Source organism: Bidens hawaiensis, unplaced genomic scaffold (genome assembly GCF_021521415.1).
Source record: "Bidens hawaiensis isolate Kalapana, Puna unplaced genomic scaffold, B.hawaiensis_p1.1 tig00023068_1, whole genome shotgun sequence".
Classification (NCBI taxonomy): Eukaryota; Viridiplantae; Streptophyta; class Magnoliopsida; order Asterales; family Asteraceae; genus Bidens; species Bidens hawaiensis.
In genome coordinates, this window is record NW_027493613.1 from 119,532 (window position 1) to 140,303 (window position 20,772).

The window sequence follows — 20,772 nt, forward strand, 5'->3', positions numbered from 1 at the left end:
TCGTTATATGCATAGCCCAGTTGCTCCTCATTCAAGTCTGGAAACACATGATCAAACCACGACATGTGTTTGATACTACGATGAAAATGGCATGCAAAAATAATTTTTTCTACTCGGGTATGGTATGTTTTTCTGTTGTGTGTGATGTGTGTTGTGTTTGTGATATATAGAGAGAGAAAGGATGGGAGCCGAAAGGCTCAATAATTCAACTTTGACACAATCGTCGTGGATATCCCTATCCGTGACGTATAGGGTACAAGGTTACAACTGATTTGATTGTCGCAAGTTCTCGGGTACCTTATCCGCCGCGTATAGACCTATACACAGCGGATAAGGTACATTATAAAGGGACAACAAAAGACAAAACCCATCTATCCGCCACGAATAGCCCTCTCCGTGACGGATTGAGAGGGTGTCTTCGAAATGCATCGGGTGTCCCTAGACCCTAGTAGGACCTTTTCTATAAATGCGCCATCCATTGTCCTTTTTCGAATAATATTCACCAGTCATCTGCATCTTCACAAGTTATCCTTTCCAATGTGGTGTAGTAGTAGCAAAAATGGGTTTCTCAATGAAGACCCAAGTTCAATCCCCACAAGCAACATTATGAAGGGGATATGTGGATCAATGAAGACTGGAATCTTTGTGATCTCCAATTCGATCCTAGGGACGTTCGAGTTTTACCACCATTGGAAATTCGGGCGGGTGAGCTTTTCCCAGAACTGGAGATAATTTGGAGGCGCTTAAGGGCTCCGTACGGCTAGGTTAGGCCAACTGACGGTGCCCTTTTGCCATTGGCTCATCCCGTTCGGAATACCTAGACAATTTTCTGTTTGTTGACCGTTCGAAAAAAAAAATTGCATCTTCACCTACCAATGATTTAACAAACTCCCTATCAAACTAAAATAAATAGAGTTATTAATGATCCAAATTTTAGTTCAGAATTTAATCTAAAAAAATATGATCTCAGTTCTATTTTTCTCTGAACCTGAACCTCAGCCTGAACCAAACAGGTTTATGTGATCTTATGTTATATATATAATTGATGATTACACTTCTTCACTTTTTGCTTATTTCAGTTCTTTTAACTTTAGGAGAGCATAAAAACAGAATTTTTTACTGTTCCAAAGCAGAAATACAGTTGCAAACCAAAGAAATTGGTCAAAGTAAAACACAAAATGGTCTCCAACAACCATGATATTAATGCTCCAGAATAACTCCTTTTTTACTTGCATTGTTTAAGTTCTTCCATCTTCTTCATCTTGAATTGCAATGTTACAGGGGCACAATCAAGAGGTGTCTCTCCTGAATTTGAATAAAGATCCTCAGTTTGGTCAAGTTACATTGTGCTTATGTGCGCACGTGCATGTGTGTGTATAAAGATTCTTATATTTACAAATTGTACTTCATGCAACACATCTTGTACAGTACGCAAATAATTTCCCTAAGTTTGAATAATATATAATTTAGTTCCAACTATGAAAATAACTAATAACAAAAATTCATTATCAGCTTTAATTTGTAAAAGATTCATGCATAAGTGCCACATCATCAGTCCAACAAATTTTCATAGCAACTAAAGTTAATAACTTGAGTAAAAGCGAAAGATGAATCTAATACTTAACAGACTTTTAGGCAATTCAATCACCAAATTAGAAAGGTCCCTAAAAGTTGAATCATATTTCACGAAAGCACAAATTAGGCCTAAAATTTATTAAGGACTGAATGAAACATACCCTGAAGATTCTTGCAATCCACACTTGCTCCATTTTCCATAAGAGTAAAAGCAATATCAGTTTTGTTAAAAACCGCAGCCTAAATTCAAGAAATGCTTTAGAATAAAGAAAAAAATTTGTAAGCGTGTGTGTGTGTGTGTGTGAGAGAGAGAGAGAGAGAGAGAGAGAGAGAGAGAGAACCAAATGCAAGAGTGATAATCCTTGTCTGTCACAGTAATTTGCATCAACTCCCTACAACAGATAGCTTCAGCATGAAATTATTATTTTAAAAACTCACTGCAAGTTTATTTTACATAAACGAAAACGAGTACAATAGAAATATATATTTTTAACAATGTTCTTTTTTTATCCTTCAAACAAGAAACAAAATAATGTTACTTTACTTACCTCACCAAGAAGCTTTTTGACAGAAAATAAGTCGCCATTCTTTATAGCTTCACGTAAACCCTACCAAAAACATACAATATATTCAGGTTTTTTACTGTCAACAACTGTTATTAATATTCTGCCAAAATCATTCTACAATGGCTGACACATGTACTTCAAGATAGCATACCTCTCCATTAGCTGCATAATCTGCAAGTGGTCTTTCCGAGCCAGTGTTAGCTAATGTACTGCAAATTATTGTATGTTACTTTAAAAATAAATTTAAATATTAAAAATTCTAGAAAAATGATAGATGGAAAACCAAGGTTTAAGTATATACCTGGACTTGCTAGATGAAGAAGCCCTACTTCTTGGAGCAGTGTCTGCTTTCTTAGGAACTGCAGATACTGGGACAGGTTTAGGCTGCACAGGTGCCACATCATCATTTGATGCCACTTCACAAATGCATAAAGGCATTCCACACTTGCAATTTGGAGCGCCACTTTGTATGGTAACAGAATTTGATGGTGTATTAATATCTAGTCTTGCAACTGAATCTGTAACAGAATTTGCTTCATTCAAAGAAGCAACTCCGTCGGGTTTTTCAGTGCTGCATAAAATGGTATACACAATTAACACAACAAAGTACAGCAATTACATAGATGCATAAGTAATTAAACAAGTGTGATCTTACCATATAGAAAGACTAAAAGCTCCCCACTATAGATATCTTAAAGGGAAAATTCCCAAAATGTCCTTTTGGAAGAGAGAGAAATGAATTGTCCCCTCTTTTTTAAAGATTCACAAAAACATCCCTACAAAACTCGTCGGTTCCGGAAAATTGGTATTCGAGCTGATGAGTTTGTGAGCCAATAACACCAGCCATGAGTTCACAACTCCGTCGACGCCGGCATGTTTTATGAGTCCTACCAAGACCGTTGGCTCCGACAGTTTTAAACATATTCTCATGTTTGAAGCATGTCGCCGGCGACGAGAACATGTTAAAAATTGTCAAAGCCGACGGTTTTGGTAGGACAAAAAACATGCCAGAGTCGACGGATTCGGATAAAAACTTGCCAGAGTCGACGGATTCGGATCAAAACTTGCCAGAGTCGACGGATTCAGATCAAAACTTGCCGGCGTCGATGGATTTGTGAACGCGTGGCTGGTTTTGATTGGCTCATAAAACTCGTCAGAGCGAATACCAATTTGGTGGAGCCGATGAGTTTTGCCAGGGATGAAAAGGGAATCTTCAAAACAGGAGGGACATTTTGGGATTCTCTCTCTTATAAAAGGACATTTTGGGAATTATATCTATCTTAAGGGATTATAAGCCTTTTTTTGTTTAGATACACTCCAAAAGTTACACATTATGATTGGTTAATGAGTACTCGGATCAAGATAATTAGTAAATCAGAAACTAAATCCATTGCTAAAAGAATTGGTGTAATAAAAGGGAACTAATGTTTAAGAATATGCATCTTTAGAATGAACATGCTGTAACTTTTGTTGGATACAATACAATGTATGGGATTATGTATCTTCACAGCATTAAATCGCAAGTAACCGTTGGTTAAAGTCACGACGCTTATAACAAACAGATAAAGTATCTGCATTTACAAAAGCAAATGCAATCTTTTCCAGCAATAAAAGCCATTTAACATAAAACTGCATATCAAGAAAGTCAAAAGGATGCACAAAGCCTGAAATGTTAAGACTCACTGAGCCGACGCCTCATTATAACAGTTTGAGCAGACTCTGACAGGTGAGTGAAGACCAAATTGAGGCAGAGCCTGAGAGAGCATACAACGTCAAATTCACTCATAATAACTTGTTAATAAAAATATGAAATATCTGGCAACATACCATTTGATCTGATGAATGTTCAGCACACAAGGTTCGGCCACAAGATCGACAATGATGCTACAAAATATTTCAAGAAATTAGGTTATTGACTATCTATTGGGTCAAAAGGTATGATCTTGATTAGGTCAAAATAAATAATAATCATGTGATTGAGATAGATTTGAACATGGAATTTGAGAAGCTGATTAAAAGCACTAGATCAAACTAAGGTACATACAAAATTGATTGAAGCAGTATGTATGTATGTATGTATTATTAGATGGATAATAAGCAGCAGCAGCAGCTAATAATAATATTATTAGATGGATGAATGAGAGGTTTACCCGTCGTCTGAAGGTGTTGAAAGTGCATTTACAAACATCGCATCTTGTTGATTCTTGGAACGGCGGAGGCTCCGACGAAGGCATTCTTGACCTAAACTAAACCTTATGCTTTTGCGAGTATGATTATTATTATTTGAAATGAGAGGGATATTATTATCTCAACATAAAGAAAGATATGGAACTCATCGGGTCAGATCCAGGTACCCATACCACCGATAGATTTGATACGGCTCCCACTTTTCTAAAAATTTTCATAAGCGGCACGGTTCAGAATTTATTCTTAATCTAACCTAAAACATCTAGAATTGTTCGTTGTGAAGAAGAAGCTAGTCGGACACGTTAGAAGTCGGACACATTCGGTTCGCATAGGTATATATGACCGGATGTATGCAAATGGATGAGGTGAGTATGTGAGACATACCCGTTTATGATATTATATTATTGAAAGTTACGCTAATGTTAAGTGCTTGAAAACGTGTCTTCAAGTATTAGATATTCGAATGCATTTCAAATAGTTATGTAATTTTAGTACTTTCTAGTTTATAAGAGCGTCTACATGTTATTTATTTTTTACAAATGCATAATTTATTAATTTATCAAGTTTTTAACGGTAAACATGTACGTGTAGTAATTGGATGGATATCTAATCTAACTTTTAACTATACTATTGCATAGTGTTCTTGTGTTCATTTAAGGATGGAAATGAAATGAAATTGAAGGAAAGAAGAAAAAAAATGATTATCATTTAGAGGTTTTTTTTTTCAAGGAAAGAAAAAGAAACAAAATGAAAGAATTTTTTGTTCGTGAGTTTCATTAAATGAAATAAAGGAAAATATATGAAAGAAAAATAAGAAGAAATAAAGAGTAAGATGTAAGAAATGTTTTCTTTTTAATTTGAAAGAAATGAAAAGAAAGAAAGGGAAAAGAAATGTTCCTTTTCTTTTTATTTTCTCTTATTTAATTGAATTTGGCAACAAAGCGTTAAGGTAAACCTATTAAAGACACATGAACCCTAACTAAGAGCATTCACAATCTTTCTTCATTCTCATATCTATAATTACATTAAAAACACTACATTTATCACTCATATTCAATTAAATAATACTTTTTATAAATTTATGATTTATCATTACATTTTTATTTCTCCTCAACTTACAACCAATTCAATAAATATTAAAAAAATAAATAGGGAAAAACAAAGTTTCTCCAAATTTACAAAAGATCATTACATTTTTCTTTCTCTACCCTATAATTTACACTTACAACAACTTATAATCCCACCCTATAATTTTCAAAATCAGCTCACATAATTTTACTGAAAATGCTCTAAGGTGTTCACATAGATATCCACATAAGAAATTTCCTTATATAACACTAATTTATTAATAATTAATTTCATTAAGAGATTTTCTAATATATGCTCTAAGGGCACATGTAAGAAGCATTAATTATGTTGAATATTCTTATTGAAGCTACCATTTCGCATTACTTACATTAATATTTTAATATTTACCATATTTACTCTTCCATTAATATTCACTTCTAAATCTTTTCTTCATTCATAACTACTAATTAAATTTTTTCAATTCTCTCTAAAAGTATTCATTTATCAGTTTTAATTTCTGGATATGTAATTTACACGATAAATATAGTTATTCATATGTCTATGCTATGCTTCAAAATACAAAAAGAGAAATATATGAATTCTTAAAAATCAAAACAAGACTCTTAGGAATAATAAATGTTTATTGAAATGATATACCTATTTGTTTAGTCTTACAAATTCTTGTTGCATATTCATTTTTGTGTTTTAATTAGTTTATAAATCTTTTGTTGAAACGCTTTCCTTGTTGGCAACAATAACATGAAAAATTATTTTATACATCAATTTATTGTAAATTATCATTACATGTAATTTTAGAAGTGATAAAAGAATAATATTAGAGAGAATTATAAAAAAAATATTTATTAGTCATGAATGGAGGAAAGATTTAGAAGGAAATGATAGATGAGAAAGTGTGATAACTATTAAAAGATTAATGCAACTAATATGAGATGATAGTTTAAATAAGAATATTCAATATAATTAATTATTCTTACATGTACCCTTAGAGGCATATATTAGAAATCCTTTCATTAAATATTCAAATTTGTTGAGTCAGAAATTTGCAAAGGAAGATTGGAATCTTCTCAACCTTCTCAAGAAATCGGCTAAGTATGGACTACGAGCAAGCTTGGACCATCGAGCATGGTTTACTACCTCGAGCATGATCTTCCAGAGCTATTATAGTGAATTCTTCTAAGTGTTGAAGGCTTCGAGCAAGCTACACTTCTCTGAGAAAGAGTGTTCTTCTATCGAGTACGGATTGTCAATCGAGCAAACGATTTGATCATTCAAGTTTAAGCCAAGTGATCCGAGCATAAGTGATCAGAGCACATTGGTGTCGATCATGGATGCAATAAGAAGATGTCATATGTTATAAGTATAGACTTCGAGCATGGTTCAACCCCGAGCAAGATTCACATCCGAGCATGCTGAAGATTGTTAAATAAGTCACAAGGCAGGATTAAAGACATCAAAAAGAATATGCTTGCTCGATGGACAAAATACGAGAGAACAAACATTCCAAGGAATATTCCCTTTGTCTCCTCGTACCACCGCCGCCTTCACGAAACCCTAGACACTCCTTCACTGTTACATTCAATGATTTATTAAATGTAGTGAATCTTTTTTTTTGATATTGTTCTTATCGACTATACTTTGTTGTTTTGCTGTTATTGTCTCATACGTTAGTTCCCATCTGTTGAATATTCTGATTCCGCAGGAATATTCAATAGGCCTTTGGGTTGAATAGATCTGTGTGTTCTTGTCAACCTTTTGAAGGTTTGCACTAGATTTACGATCCTGACAAGTGGTATCAGAGCTTTGGAAGCTCCCTGAAGGCCACATGATAGAAGGTTTGAGGTAAAGCTTGAAGCTTTAAGGTTTTCGAGTTCAGATCTGCAGCAATGGATGATTAAGAGGTATCAACAAACAAGATTCCGAGACTAATCGGACAAGAAAACTTTATTCGATGGAAAGTGCTGTTTGAAGCTACGGTCAACTACAATGACCCAGAGCTGTGGAACTCAATCAGAGATGGATAGTATATTCCCTCCCTCGCACCAAACAATAGTGCCACCATTGAAAGCAAGATGAAGAAACGAGACGACAAGGCACTGTCAATGCTGAAATTGGGTCTCTTTTGGGAGATATTGACCAGTGTCAATCATCACAAAATTGCAAAAGAGATGTATGATGAAGTTATTGATATGTTTGAGGGAAATACAGAGCTAAGAGACATCAAAAAAGGACAGATTAAAACAGCAGTTGGACTGTTTCAAGTTCAAAGAAGGTGAACAATTAAAGTCAGTATTACAAAGGTTTATGACCATTGTCAATGAAATCAGAACAACTAACTTACAGATTTCTGATTTTGAGCTGAACAAGAAACTGCTATCCTCCTTATCTGGCGAATGGTACACATGCAACAAGTTCATTAATGAAAAGGTTAATTTTCCCAACTTCAAGTTGGATGATGTCTTAGCATTTCTCAAGGCTGCTGAGCATGAGATGATCGAAAACAACATAATAAGAGAAGAGAATCCCAGCTTTCCAGTGACAAATGCTTTAGTGGCACATATGGGAAATCTCACTATTAAATCTCAGCAATAGCCGATAGTGGAAGAGCCTTCTGAATCAGGCTCAATGTGTGGAGGAAGCCAAGCAAGGTTTAATGTCCAAATGATTGAAGATGATGCTGCTTCTACGGCCAGTGGACACCCTCCTTACATACAGAACAACTCAAGTCATGGAACCGATTATCAAGCATTATTCTCCATGTTTACTGATTCCTACCTTGCCTTTGTTGCAAAAAATCTGATAAACACAAGTATAGTGCAAGAGGACCTTGAACAGATAGATGTGGATGATCTTGAGGATATGGACATAAAGTGGCAAGCTACAATGTTGGCAGTCATAAGCAAAAGGCTGTATGACAGGATTGGGAGATCATCTTTCTCAGGACCCAATGACCGTATTGGATTTGACAAGTCTAAAGCCATTTGTTACAATTACCAACAGCCAAGGCACTTTGCCAGGGAATGTAACCAACCAAAGCAATTTGGTAATCAGGTGAATCAGAACCAGTTCTACCAGAACAAACATCAGAATTACTAAGAAACCAGCTAGTTAATCACAATCCCTATCAGAATCATAACAGACCCCAACAACAACAAACTCAGCCACAACAAAGAAACAATCATCTTCAAATTTAGGGCAATCAAAACAGAGCAAATGCGAACTGTGAATCAGGCTAGAGATCAAGGAAATGTTGCAGCGACTACGGTACCACAAGATGGTGAGTTTGACTGGAGCAACCATGCAGCAGAGATGGAAAAAGCCAATGTTGCATTTATGGCTAAGGTGCAGAAGAAAGGAGAATCTTCAAGATCACAAGTACAGTCTGAACCCTCTATTTCTGATCTTTTTTTAACAATTAATAAACTTAACAAGGAGATTGGAAAGAGGAAATCCGAATGTGGAAGGAATGAGGCCTTTCTAAATGTCTATGAGAAAAGTGAAGCCACATATGAAAATCAGATTAAAAGTTTGGAGGAAGGTTGTATGCAAGCCTACATGACTTAATCAAAGATGACTGTTGAAATTGAAGGTCTGAAAAAGATGTATGCTGAAGAGAAGCTCAAGAACTCTGAGTTGCTAATTCAAATGGAGTTTTTGAAGAACCTAGTGTCAACTAGCAACATAGTGGGATATGTTGAAAATATGACCCCCTGAAGAGAAATACAAGAAGGTATCACCACCTTTTTGTGATAAATATCCACTAAAGGTGGACAAAGAGAGCAGAAATGAATACTTAAAGCATTTAAGAGTGTGTTTGAGGATAAACAGGAGTTTGTAAAGCTATATGAAAATGTTACTGTGAGCAATGAAGGTGAGTTTGTTATAAAGGAGACTATTGAATCAAATGAAAAGGAAGTAGAAAAGGTTGATGGAAAGAAGAAATTGAGTGAATATTCCAGTGAAGGAAGCACCAGTAGTTGCAGAAGTGACAGATCTTCAGATGACAAGAAGAGGAACAAGAAGGCTTCAAAGAAGAAGAACAGTGAACAAATACCAAGACTACCAAAAACAACCCCTAAATTGTAGAAGCATTATGAGAAAATAAGGAGAGAACACAAGGTATTTGACATATGTGAAAGACCTGAACTAAAGAACAAGAATAATAAATCAGAAAGCTACTCATATGATCAACATCCTCCCATTTATCCTGTGTTCTCCAACCATGAGGTTTTTGACATTGGGGATGTTGAGTATGTTCCAATGAGAAGGTATGTAGCTGATCAAGAAGAAAGCTCCTCAAATACTCCAACTAAAATGAAGAAGATCAACTTTGTCAAAGAAAAGTACCCTCAAGTGCCTGATGTGAACAAGCCTATCAAAATGGATTTCACCAATTCTCTATGCCCAAAAACCTCTCTAGGTTTTGACTTTCCAAAGCCCAGTGACAGAATCAAGGACAAGCATTTACTTGAAGACATGGGAAGATTTGCTAGAGTATGGTGCAAGAAGTGTGATGCCTATGGACATCACACTGATTCATGTTGGGTTGTGGAAGAGACATTTGAAGTTCCTGACATTGTCTGTGGATTTGACATGAAAGGATACAAGGAAATGTATGAAAGGTATTTGAATGGTGAAAAGAATCCATCTAATGATGAGGATCATAGATTTATATTGGAAAGTGGTTGAAGTCTGTTCTGAAGATCAATGAAGGATCAAAAGAATCAGACAAGATTGTCAAGAGAAACAGGTCAAGTGATAAAGGAAAATCAAAGATGAGACCTGGTGTTCTGAATAGAGATGAAAAATATCTCCTGAAACAAGGATTTGATCCAAGGGGATATCAATGGAAGACTAAACAAGAAATAAACAACTGGAAAGACTATGTGATTGACAAAATTGAAGAAAGCATCAAGTCACATGTTGAATCTGATTCTGATTCAGATGAATCTTGTGAAACAATATATGAAGATCCAATTCCAACTCCTGTTGAGACTCAAATTGACACTGACTTACAAATTGATACTATTTGTAAATTTGAATGTAACTAATCTTTGTGTGTATATGTATGCGGGAACAGTCCCTGAATGGAAATGATATATGGTACATGGACAGTGGATGTTCCTGGCATATGACCTGTGATAGGGAAGCACTTGTGAATTATGAAAGAAAGTTTGAAGGACCAGTTGCCTTTGGGAGTGATGAGAATGGAAGAAAAATTGTTGGAAGAGGCACTCTTACAAATGGCAAAGTATCCTTTGAGAATGTGCTGCATGTTGAAGGACTACAATATAATTTACTCACATAGACTACAATATAATTTATTGCACTAAATAAACTGGTGAAAGGTGAGCATGTTGTGTGACTTCCTGCTAGAGAATTCAAATTAGAAGAAAAATGCTCTTCATATCTCAAAAGAAAACAACATAAATCCTCACATAAGAGCAAACTGATAAATTCAATTGATGAGGTGTTGGAATTACTTCACATGGATCTGTTTGGTCCTGTAAGTGTTCCAAGCACTAGTTAGAAGAGATTCTGCCTGGTTATAACTGACGATTTTTCAAGGTTTACATGGGTCTTCTTTATGGGAAGCAAGGATGAGACTCCAGAGTTAATCAAGACATATGTACTGAAAATAGAAAATCAGCTTGAGAATAAGGTGAAAGTAATTAGAAGTGACAATGGATCGAAATTTAAAAATGGAATGATGGAAGAATTCTGCACTTCTAAAGGAATCTTTCAACAATATAGTGCTCCAAGAACTCCAGAGCAGAATGATGTTGCAGAAAGAAGAAACAGAACTTTAATTGAAGCTGCAAGAACCATGATTGCTGATGCAAACTTACCTGTGACATTTGGAGCCTGCATGCTATGTGCAGAATAGGGTTCTTTTGAACAAACTCACAACAAGACTCCTTATGAGATAATCTTTAAAAGAAAACCTTATGTGAAGTTCTTGAAGCCATTTGGATGTAAATGCTCACTGCTGAACACAAAGGACTATCTTAACAAATTCCAATCAAAATCTTTCAAATGTTTCTTTGTGGGCTATTCATCTCAATCAAAGGCTTACAAAGTTTATGTCAAGGAGCATATGGTGGTCATTGAGTCCTCAGATATAATATTCAATGAAAATCACTTTAATAATGTAGGACCCAAGTGGCTGTTTGATCTGGAAAAGATGATTAAATCATTCAAGATCTACAATGAAGACATGGATGACATCATGTTTAGAACAAGTATTGAAGAGAAAAGGAAGCAAAAGAAAATTGATTTGGACAAGTTGTGGTCATCTGTTGCATCAGGAGAGAAAGGATTCAACTTTGAGAGAAGCAACAATAGACCAAATGAAATGGAGGTCAGTAATCAAGAAGCTGCAATTGAAGTATCCAATGAAGGTCCAAGTGAAATGGAAAGTGAATTAATGCAGAGTCAACAACAGAGTCAACCTGAAGAGACAGATAGATTTGAGAACAGATTCCAATCATTGTTTAACTCTATTCAGATTGGAAGTAATGAAACATCTACATCTGCACACAATCAAAATCAAGTGTGTCCTGAATCTGAAGAAGAACCCCAGAATGAAACTTCTGATATGAATATGACAAATCTTGAATCAGAAGTAACAGCAAATCAAATTGTTCAGACTACCTCTATTGAAAGAAATCATCCTGCAGAAAACATTATTGGTGACTTGCATGAAAAATTGACAAGAAGTTCTTCTGAAAGGGAAAACATATGTCTCCATGCTTGTATTCTATCCCAAGTTGAGCCAAAGAACATCAATCAAGCCTTAGAAGACAACAGCTAGGTGGAAGCCATGCAGGAGGAGTTAGCTCAATTCAGGGACTTTACATGTTTGGGATTTGGTTGACAAACCAAGAGGAAAATATGCAATTGGCACCAAGTGGGTCTTCAGAAACAAGAATGATGAAAGAGGGATAGTAATCAAGAACAAAGCAAGGATGTTGGCTCTAGGGTGCTTACAAGAAGAGGGAGTAGACTTTGAAGAAGTCTTTGCCCCTATTGCAAGATTAGAAGCCATCAGAATCTTCTTAGCTTATGCAACATCAATGAACATCAAAGTTTATCAATTGGATGTCAAGTCTGCATTTTTGAATGGGAAGATTGATGAAGAAGTTTATGTGACTCAACCACCGGGATTTGAAGATCCAATTCATCCAAACAAGGTGTACAAGCTGAGCAAAGCACTGTATGGACTACATCAAGCTCCTAGAGCGTGGTATGATGAGCTATCAAATCACCTGTTAGATAATGGTTTTTGCTGTGGAGCTATTGAAAAAACATTGTTCTACAAAATATGGAAGAAAGATCTACTGCTTGTACAAGTGTATGTTGATGACATCATATTTGGTTCAAACAAATGAACAAATGTGTAAAGACTTTGAACAAGTGATGAAGTCAAAATACAAAATGAGTTCTATGGGAGAAATGAACTTCTTCCTTGGATTGCAAGTACAGCAGAAGACAGATGGTATCTTCATCAATCAATCCAAGTATGTTCAAGAAATACTACAAATTCAAGTGCCAAGACTACAAGACAGTGTCCACTCCAATGGACACACATGAGAAGATGGTAGCAGATGAAACGGGGGAGCCTGTTGATCAACATGAGTATAGGGCTAAGATCGGATCATTGATGTATTTAACAGCTTCAAGGCCAGATATTATGTATGCAGTTTGTGTATGTGCAAGATTTCAAGCAAACCCCAAGGTGTCTCACATGTTAGCTGTGAAGAGGATCTTCAGATGCTTGAAAGGAAAACCAGACTTGGGAATCTGGTATCCAAAGAACAGCTCCTTTGACCTGACTGCTTTTACTGATAGTGACTATGATGGCTGCAACATGAGCAGGAAGTCTACCTCAGAAGGATGCCAATTATTAAGGAATAGGCTGGTGTCATGGCAATGCAAGAAGCAGACCACAGTGTCTATCTCAACTGCTGAAGCTGAGTATATTGCTGCATTTTCCTACTGTGCACAGGTTCTATGGATCCAAAACCAACTGCTGGACTATGGTCTGAATTTCTTACTCACTCCTATTTACATTGATAACACTGCTGCCATGTTCATAGTTAAAAATCCAGTCAAACATTCAAAAACTAAGCATATAGAAATTAGGCATCATTTCATTAGAGACTGCAATGAGAAAGGGCTAATAGAAATGAAAAGGGTAGATATAACAGACAATTTGGCTGATGTATTCACTAAACCCTTAGATAAAACCAGGTTTCATTTTCTATTAAAATGCCAAGGAATGATTAATGCTGATGAAGTCTAATTGATGAAATATGCTTAAGTGAGTTGCTAATTGACTATATGCTTATTACTCACTGTTTTTGATTGCATGATTAGGTGAGACACTCAAAATGACAATCTGTTGAATGATCACCTCATGTTTGTTTGACTATGTGACACATGCTTATTGATTATGTTTTTGTGTGTCTGATGTGTGTGCTTGCTTATAGAATGATTAGGTGATGGTTTAATTGTTGTGTGTGAGAACACTGACAATCTTTTGCTGTAGACATGCATGTATTTGAGTTTGAATGTTGAGATGTTTGAATCAGGTTGATTTGTAATGATCAATGCTAGATAGACTTGTTTCAAATGTGAATAAGTGTGCTTACATGAACAAATCATTCATCCTGGATGAATGTGAATGTGTGAAATATGAAATTTGATTATTTTGAGTGATTTAAGTGCTTTGAGTATGAATCTGTGCTTGAAATTGTCTTTGTTGCTCTTCGAGCAAAGATAATATGACTTGAAAAACTTTTCTAAGTATTTCGAGCATAGATGACATGCTTCTACTGTTCGAGCACAGACATATGTATTGGAAATCTCTCTAAGTATTTCGAGCACATGTCTGTTGCTCGAGCACAAGGTTAAGTCTAGAATATTTTTTTAAGTACTTCGAGCACATGCATTGAAATGAAAGACACTGACTCTGCTCGATGAGATTCATATGTGCTCGAGTGAAAGATTATTCAAGACTATATGAGTTTGCTGATTGTGTGAATTTTAAATGCCGTGTGTAAGTTATATGCCCCTGAACGACCAATTGTTTTTCAAAATCAAGTACAAGATGATGTTTTTCAAAGAAAGTGATTTTTTTTGAAACAATTAATATGATTCTTGACTTAACAGACAGTTTTGGTGAACTCATAAGAGAAATGATAAGATTATTCAGTTGCAAGCTTTATAGAAGCTTGAAGAGGTTTTGTGATAGAAATAGTATCCAACCTTTGGGAAATGATAGTATATTTTATAATAGTCTAACACATTGATTATAGGCTTAAAAGACCAAAATTCAGTCATTAACACTGTTTGATAACTTTCTATGGTAAGTAGTTGTCAAAGTGATATAAACATAATGAAACTGCTAGGTTTGATGTGGGGATACATTTGAAAATCAAAATTTTTGTTTTACACATCTCTCCAAATGAAGGACAGAAAGGTATTATTCAGTCATACACAAGCCTGTTGATGTATTAGTCACCAAAAACTTTTCTATGAATAATTGAGCAACAAGAAATATATGCTACTATATATATATATATACATATATGCTACATATGAAGATTATATATTTATAAAACTATTCAGACTTAAAGGGACACCAAGGGAACTACAAGGGTGGGGCATTCAAATAAGTCCTAAATACTCTGAATGTAAGGCATGTAAGTCCGGACGGCATGTAAGTCCAACGTTCAACCTTATAGTCTACTTTTAAATAAACTGCTCAAATATATAAAAATATTTTGACCAATGCATCAGGAGGTTGAAGTCAAATTGCGGTGACTTGGAGAAAGCTAAATAAGCCTTGAGAAGAGATTAGGTACAAACTAGATCTAAAGTGTTGACCATACAAACATTGGCACTTAATTGAACCCTAAAAATATCATTGAAAACAATGACAATCATGAAAAGTTGATCTACACTATCAACCTGAACTAGGTCACAATAATGCCAACCATGAAGTGCTGTGAAAGTAATTAAACAGTATGTTCCCATGTTGAGATCTTTCTATAAAATGTTTTGTTTGAAATATTAACTGAAATCTGATCTCTTAGTTCACCTTAAACTAAATGCTTATGTCAACTCAGTGTCTAAAAGATTATTCTCAATGAGTTTTGAAGGTTTAGGCAAAATGTTTTGGTGTGTGACAATGTTTTTTTATCAGTACTGACATGATTTACTTGACAAACTGTGATCTGTTTTGACAAAACTGTTTTTGAGAATGTTCTATCTGTTAGATGAGTTCTCTAAGTGTTTTGAGCATGCCTTTGTGCCTGATGTTGACAAACTGGTGCTCTTCGAGCACAATGATTAGTAGTGAAATGTTTTCTAAGTCATTCGAGCACAAATCATGATTCTCGAGCATAGAATTATGTGCTGTGGATTTCTTTAAGTAATTCGAGCACAGATTCTTGTTTCTTCACATGTTTGTAGTTCGAGCACAAGCCAAGTCATGATAGATCTTTCTAAGTGTTGTCGAGCATGAGAGTATGCTAGATGTTTAAGCTTGGATTAACGAGCATGAAATTGGAATGTTAGATTCTGCTAAGTAGCTCGAGCATTGGCTAGACACTTAGGTTTGATTCTAAGAGCATAGGTAACCATAGAATATTTCTCTAAGTATGTTCGAGTAGAGTTGATGATGTGGATGTGTTTCGTGTATGATTGAGTGATTGAATATTTTTCTAGGTAGTTCGAGCATGTTAGATATTTGTTACGTTTTCAAGCATAAAGCTTAACTCGAATAGGTTAAGCTGACTGAATATTCTTCTAAGTATTTTCGAGTATGATCTGTGTGAAAGTTGATGAAAAAATTGGTTAAGGCAAATACTTGAGCATAGATCTATCTCGAGCAAACCTGGAATCAACTGATAAATATGCTAAGTCTACTTTCGAGCATAATTGAAATAGAACTTTCGAGTATACTAGGAGCCAGAGAATTTTGGATATATGCTCGAGCAAGGGAGGTATATTAAATTTCAAATTCAAATTAAATGACATCTGGCGTGCACTAGACGACAAATCTATGTTGTACTGTCAAAACGTTAGGTATAAAAGGGAGACTTAGAAAATTTTCCAAACATTTTCATTTCCCTCTCTCAACCTAAACCCTTACTACCTCCTTCCTCGTGCGTCTCCAGCTGCTCGAAATCTCTCGATTGTGCTTAATTATTGTTCGATAGTAGCCATTAGCTCTATTTCGACCTTGGTAAGATATCGATTATTGTCATCGTGTCTCCGAGTATCAAAATTAGGGTTTCTATTGAATGACTCACTAACTGTTTGTTTGATTTGTGTAGGTTCACAAACTACTACGGAACAGGTTACTGAAGACAAATTTTCTTCTTTAACTAACTTGCCGCTATTGATTTTGTGTTTATAGGTACTGATTATTTCTTTGTATTGCAGAACTGATGGCCATGAGGTTCAAACCCAAGCATAACATGTGCGCCCGGTTGGAGGTCGAAAATGAAAATAGAGAGTTGGAGTTTATCATCAACTTTCTCAACAACTCTAACTTACAGGTGGCATTGACAGAGAATCCAACCATATACTGAAATCATATCACTGATTTCTGGGGTTCTGCTACATTTGTAGATGACATCAATGGGAGAAGGATAGAGGCATCTGTGCTAAATCAAGATATTGAAGTAACCGAGGCATCCATTAGAGATGTACCGCAGCTCCATGACAATCATCAAGTGCAGCCTCTATACTCTACTCAACGACTTTTGAAAGTATTCCAGGAGTTACTTGGTTATCAAGGGAATGCACATGAGGGACAGTTTCAAAAGGGGAGTTTTCCTTGATATACAGATTCCTAATCCACCATGTTATTCAGTCCCTATCTCCACGAAGAGGAACATGGACTTTATTAAGTAGATAGTTGGCATCTATGACAGTGTTAATATTGTTTAACCAACTATTCAACTTTTCAAGATTTATCTTTAATGGTTTGGTTAGCAATGCTGAGAAGCATGTTCATTAAAGGTTTCTAATGTATCCACGATTCCTGCAAATTTTGATTAATCGATCCTTGCAAGGGCTGAATCTGACAGGAGAACATTTGAGGTTGCAAGATCCAGATATTTAGAAGAAAATCAAAGGAGCAAGGAGTCAATTTAATGAGAATGCTGAATGGGACATACTACCTTGGCTGGTTGATCCGAATATTTAAGTAATGGAAGTACCGGCTTCACCTGCACAGAGTGAGGATGAGGATGAGGAGGATGAGAGTGAGGAAGATTCTGACAGTATTGATGATGATCAGCATGATGATGATGATGGTGCAGGAGGTGAACTTGTTATAGCACATGCAGAACAAGTAATAGATGAGCCTATTATAGCACAACTTGCCAATGAAGCTTACAATGTAGAGGAACCAGCTGTAGGTTCCAGTGGGATGTCAACTGAACACATTGATGATGATACATTTGTTGCAAACATAGTCTCCAATGTGGCTGACACTATTCAAAACATCACACCACCTGAGTCACCTGACACTGTTGAAGACACTGCTGACACATCCTCTCTTGAATCAGAACCCGCCCATGATACAGTTCAGTTATCCCCTGCCACAACTGAACCAATCTATTCCAGTCCTGAACCCATTCAAGACACAACATTCCCAACACCACCAATTTCACCAATCTAAGAACAAATCACTTCCTCACCACCCATGTCACCACCAGCTTAATCTACTCAAGAAACACATGTTCCAACACCACCAACTTCACCTTTACATGAACCTATTCGATCTGCATCCACTCATAGATCAACACTTGTTCAAGCTACAAATGTCTCTTACATTGTCCCTTCACCAGAAACCTCTTCACCTGAACCTTTTTCTGAACCTGATTTCCGACCCACTCAAGAAACACCAACCTCAAGCCCAAATGTCTATACGCTCATAAATGGAAATGCTGATTTGAAATTTGAGAATATAATGCTGAAGGAGAAAAATGCTTTTCTGGAGAAAAAGAACCTGGCCCTAGAGCCTTACGCAGGATTCAAACCCTGGAGCAGGCTGAGGTTGAGAAGACCTCAGATGCACCAAAACAAGGGGAGAGTATTATTGAAGAAGTAGATGCTCTAAAGCTTTTAAATGAACATTATGATGAGGCTAATGAGGAAGAGGCCGGAGTGGGAACATCAAATGCTCTACATATGATAAATGCAGAATATGAAGAAGAGGGTGTAATAGGAGATGCTGGTGAAGAGGGGGAGACTGTTGATGTAGAAGAGACCCGTGAGCAGATTGAGAAAAGAAAACAAAAGAAAAAGGGGGTTGCTCTGTCAGAAGAAGACCTACAACCAAAAGCTGCTCAAAAGATAATCTCGGAAGAAGACATACTTGGGAGAAATAAGGTCAATGACCCTGACGTAGCTGAGGTTGAATCTGTGCAGACAGTGATAAGAATGATGAATGAAGACAGGGAGAGAATGACAGTGGTTGAATAGGAGGAAGAAATTGAACAAGAAGTATTAGAGGCACTAATTGCCATGAAGAAGAAAGAAGAACAAGAAGAAAAGTTGAGGAGAGTGGCTGATGAGGCTATAGGGGCAGCTATGGAGAAATTAAAAAGGAAACAATCTGAAGAACAAACTCCAATAGCACAAACTGATGATGAGCCCGAGCTTGCAGAGCCTGAGCCTGAAACTGAAATAGAATTTGGTCTTGTAGTTAGATATGAACCTGAAAAGAATGAAGGACAAAAAATGCCATGGGCTACTTATGTGAAATTTATAGCTCAACTGGTCATGCTCACGACACACTATGACATTATGCTAAATCTTGATTACTATGCACCAGAGACTATGGTTACGGCTATAAGAGCTCAAGCAGAAGAAAGAAGAGAACACTGGAGAGCTAGCCAGCAGTTACTAAAAGATAAACCAGAGCCAAGAATTGAAGAAGTGGTTGATAATGAGCCTCAAATAACAGAGCCCAGAATTGAAGAAATAATAGATGATGAGCCGGTTCTTGGTATATCTGAAGATATGGTGACTGAACCAGTTATCACTGAACCAGAGCCTGAGGTTAGGGAATCTGTAAAAAGAAAAAGAAACATCAGAGATAGAGATTCCCAAAGCAAAAAGGCAAAAGTCAGTTAAGAAAGTCTACACAAGAAGACAAAGATCCAAGATTGTGGATGAGCCAGTGACTACTTAAACAGAAGAACCAATGATTGAGGCTCTACACAACTTAGATGATCAAATGGAGACTGAAGAAGATGAAGAAAGGGCAAGGACGGATGAAATTAAAGAAAATAAGGATGAAGTCTATTTACTGAGCCTTGAATATGACCCTACATATTTACAAAGATTATCCAAGAAAAGAATTGCAGAAGAGGCAGAAGGATGGAGAAACAGAGAATCAAAAAGGGCCTTTCTGCTACGAGCTGGACATAGACCTATCTTTCTCAATCTGCAATCATTTGACACGTTTGTTAGAATGTACAAGAATGCCCTTGTTGTTGATGTAGCAGATTATGTAGACAAAGTGAGAAGGAGAAAGGATGAAGGAAAGAGTGTGATTAAAGAGACTGAGAGAAGTAAGAAAATAATTGAAAAAGAAGCTCGTGACGTGAGAAATAATGAAGAGATGAAAGGCAAACACAAAGATATCAAGTTCCCGTAATTACATGGATTCAATTACAACTCTCTCATTGACCTATCTCTTGAAGAATTAAAGAAGAAAGTGAAAATGGTCAAGGACTCCCACAAAGAGAAAAGGTGTACAGAAGATTGTGCTAGGGAGAGAAAACTGAAGATACAGATGCAAAAAGAGAGAGAAGAGGATGAGAAGAAGAAGACTGAAGTGGTTGAATGGTTCAATGATCCAACAAGAGTACAGACTTTGAAATATATTGTAATGGAAAAGGGGATGACTGAAACCGAGTTTGATAGCATGCCCCATGAACAATTACTCGAAATATGTCATAGGGAGCAAAGGCTATTTTTGGAGACTCAGAAAAGAATATTTGCAGACAAGGTGAGGAGAGAAGAAGAAGAAAGGGCAGAAATGATCAGCACTCTCTGTAAAAGAGGTGCAAATTTGGGAAAACTAATGATGTAGATTGATGAGACTATCTGGAATTGGCTTGAAGAGTCCGAGAGGGAAAACGCAAAGAAAAACCCTCCTACAAGGTTTGGTAGACTTGTAGTCAGATCAGAGATTGTGAGGCATGCTGCTCCTCCAAGAAACTTGAATTTGCCCACACATCTCTTCTTTGATAAACAATCAAGGACCTTGAGGGCAATCACTGAAGATGGTGAAGAGACTCTCATCATTTTTAGAGATGACTTTAGG

At 36.2% G+C, this 20,772-nt stretch overlaps 1 protein-coding gene and 1 long non-coding RNA gene across 2 annotated transcripts; both read right to left on the reverse strand.

Moving 5' to 3' along the window:
* Window positions 1-1,225: 1,225 nt before the first annotated feature.
* Window positions 1,226-3,776, reverse strand: LOC143566889 (uncharacterized). Its single transcript, XM_077053456.1, has 7 exons — window positions 3,670-3,776; window positions 2,443-2,712; window positions 2,293-2,350; window positions 2,124-2,183; window positions 1,917-1,967; window positions 1,737-1,815; window positions 1,226-1,305 (listed from the first exon to the last, which is right to left on the reverse strand). The coding sequence occupies exons 1-7, from the start codon at window positions 3,774-3,776 to the stop codon at window positions 1,226-1,228; spliced, it is 705 nt and encodes a 234-aa protein (XP_076909571.1).
* A 54-nt stretch (window positions 3,777-3,830) lies between these two features.
* On the reverse strand, window positions 3,831-4,368 carry LOC143566888 (uncharacterized). The gene is made up of 3 exons (XR_013141307.1): window positions 4,292-4,368; window positions 3,969-4,025; window positions 3,831-3,895 (listed from the first exon to the last, which is right to left on the reverse strand). It is a non-coding gene; the product is annotated as an uncharacterized LOC143566888 (long non-coding RNA).
* Window positions 4,369-20,772: the final 16,404 nt, after the last annotated feature.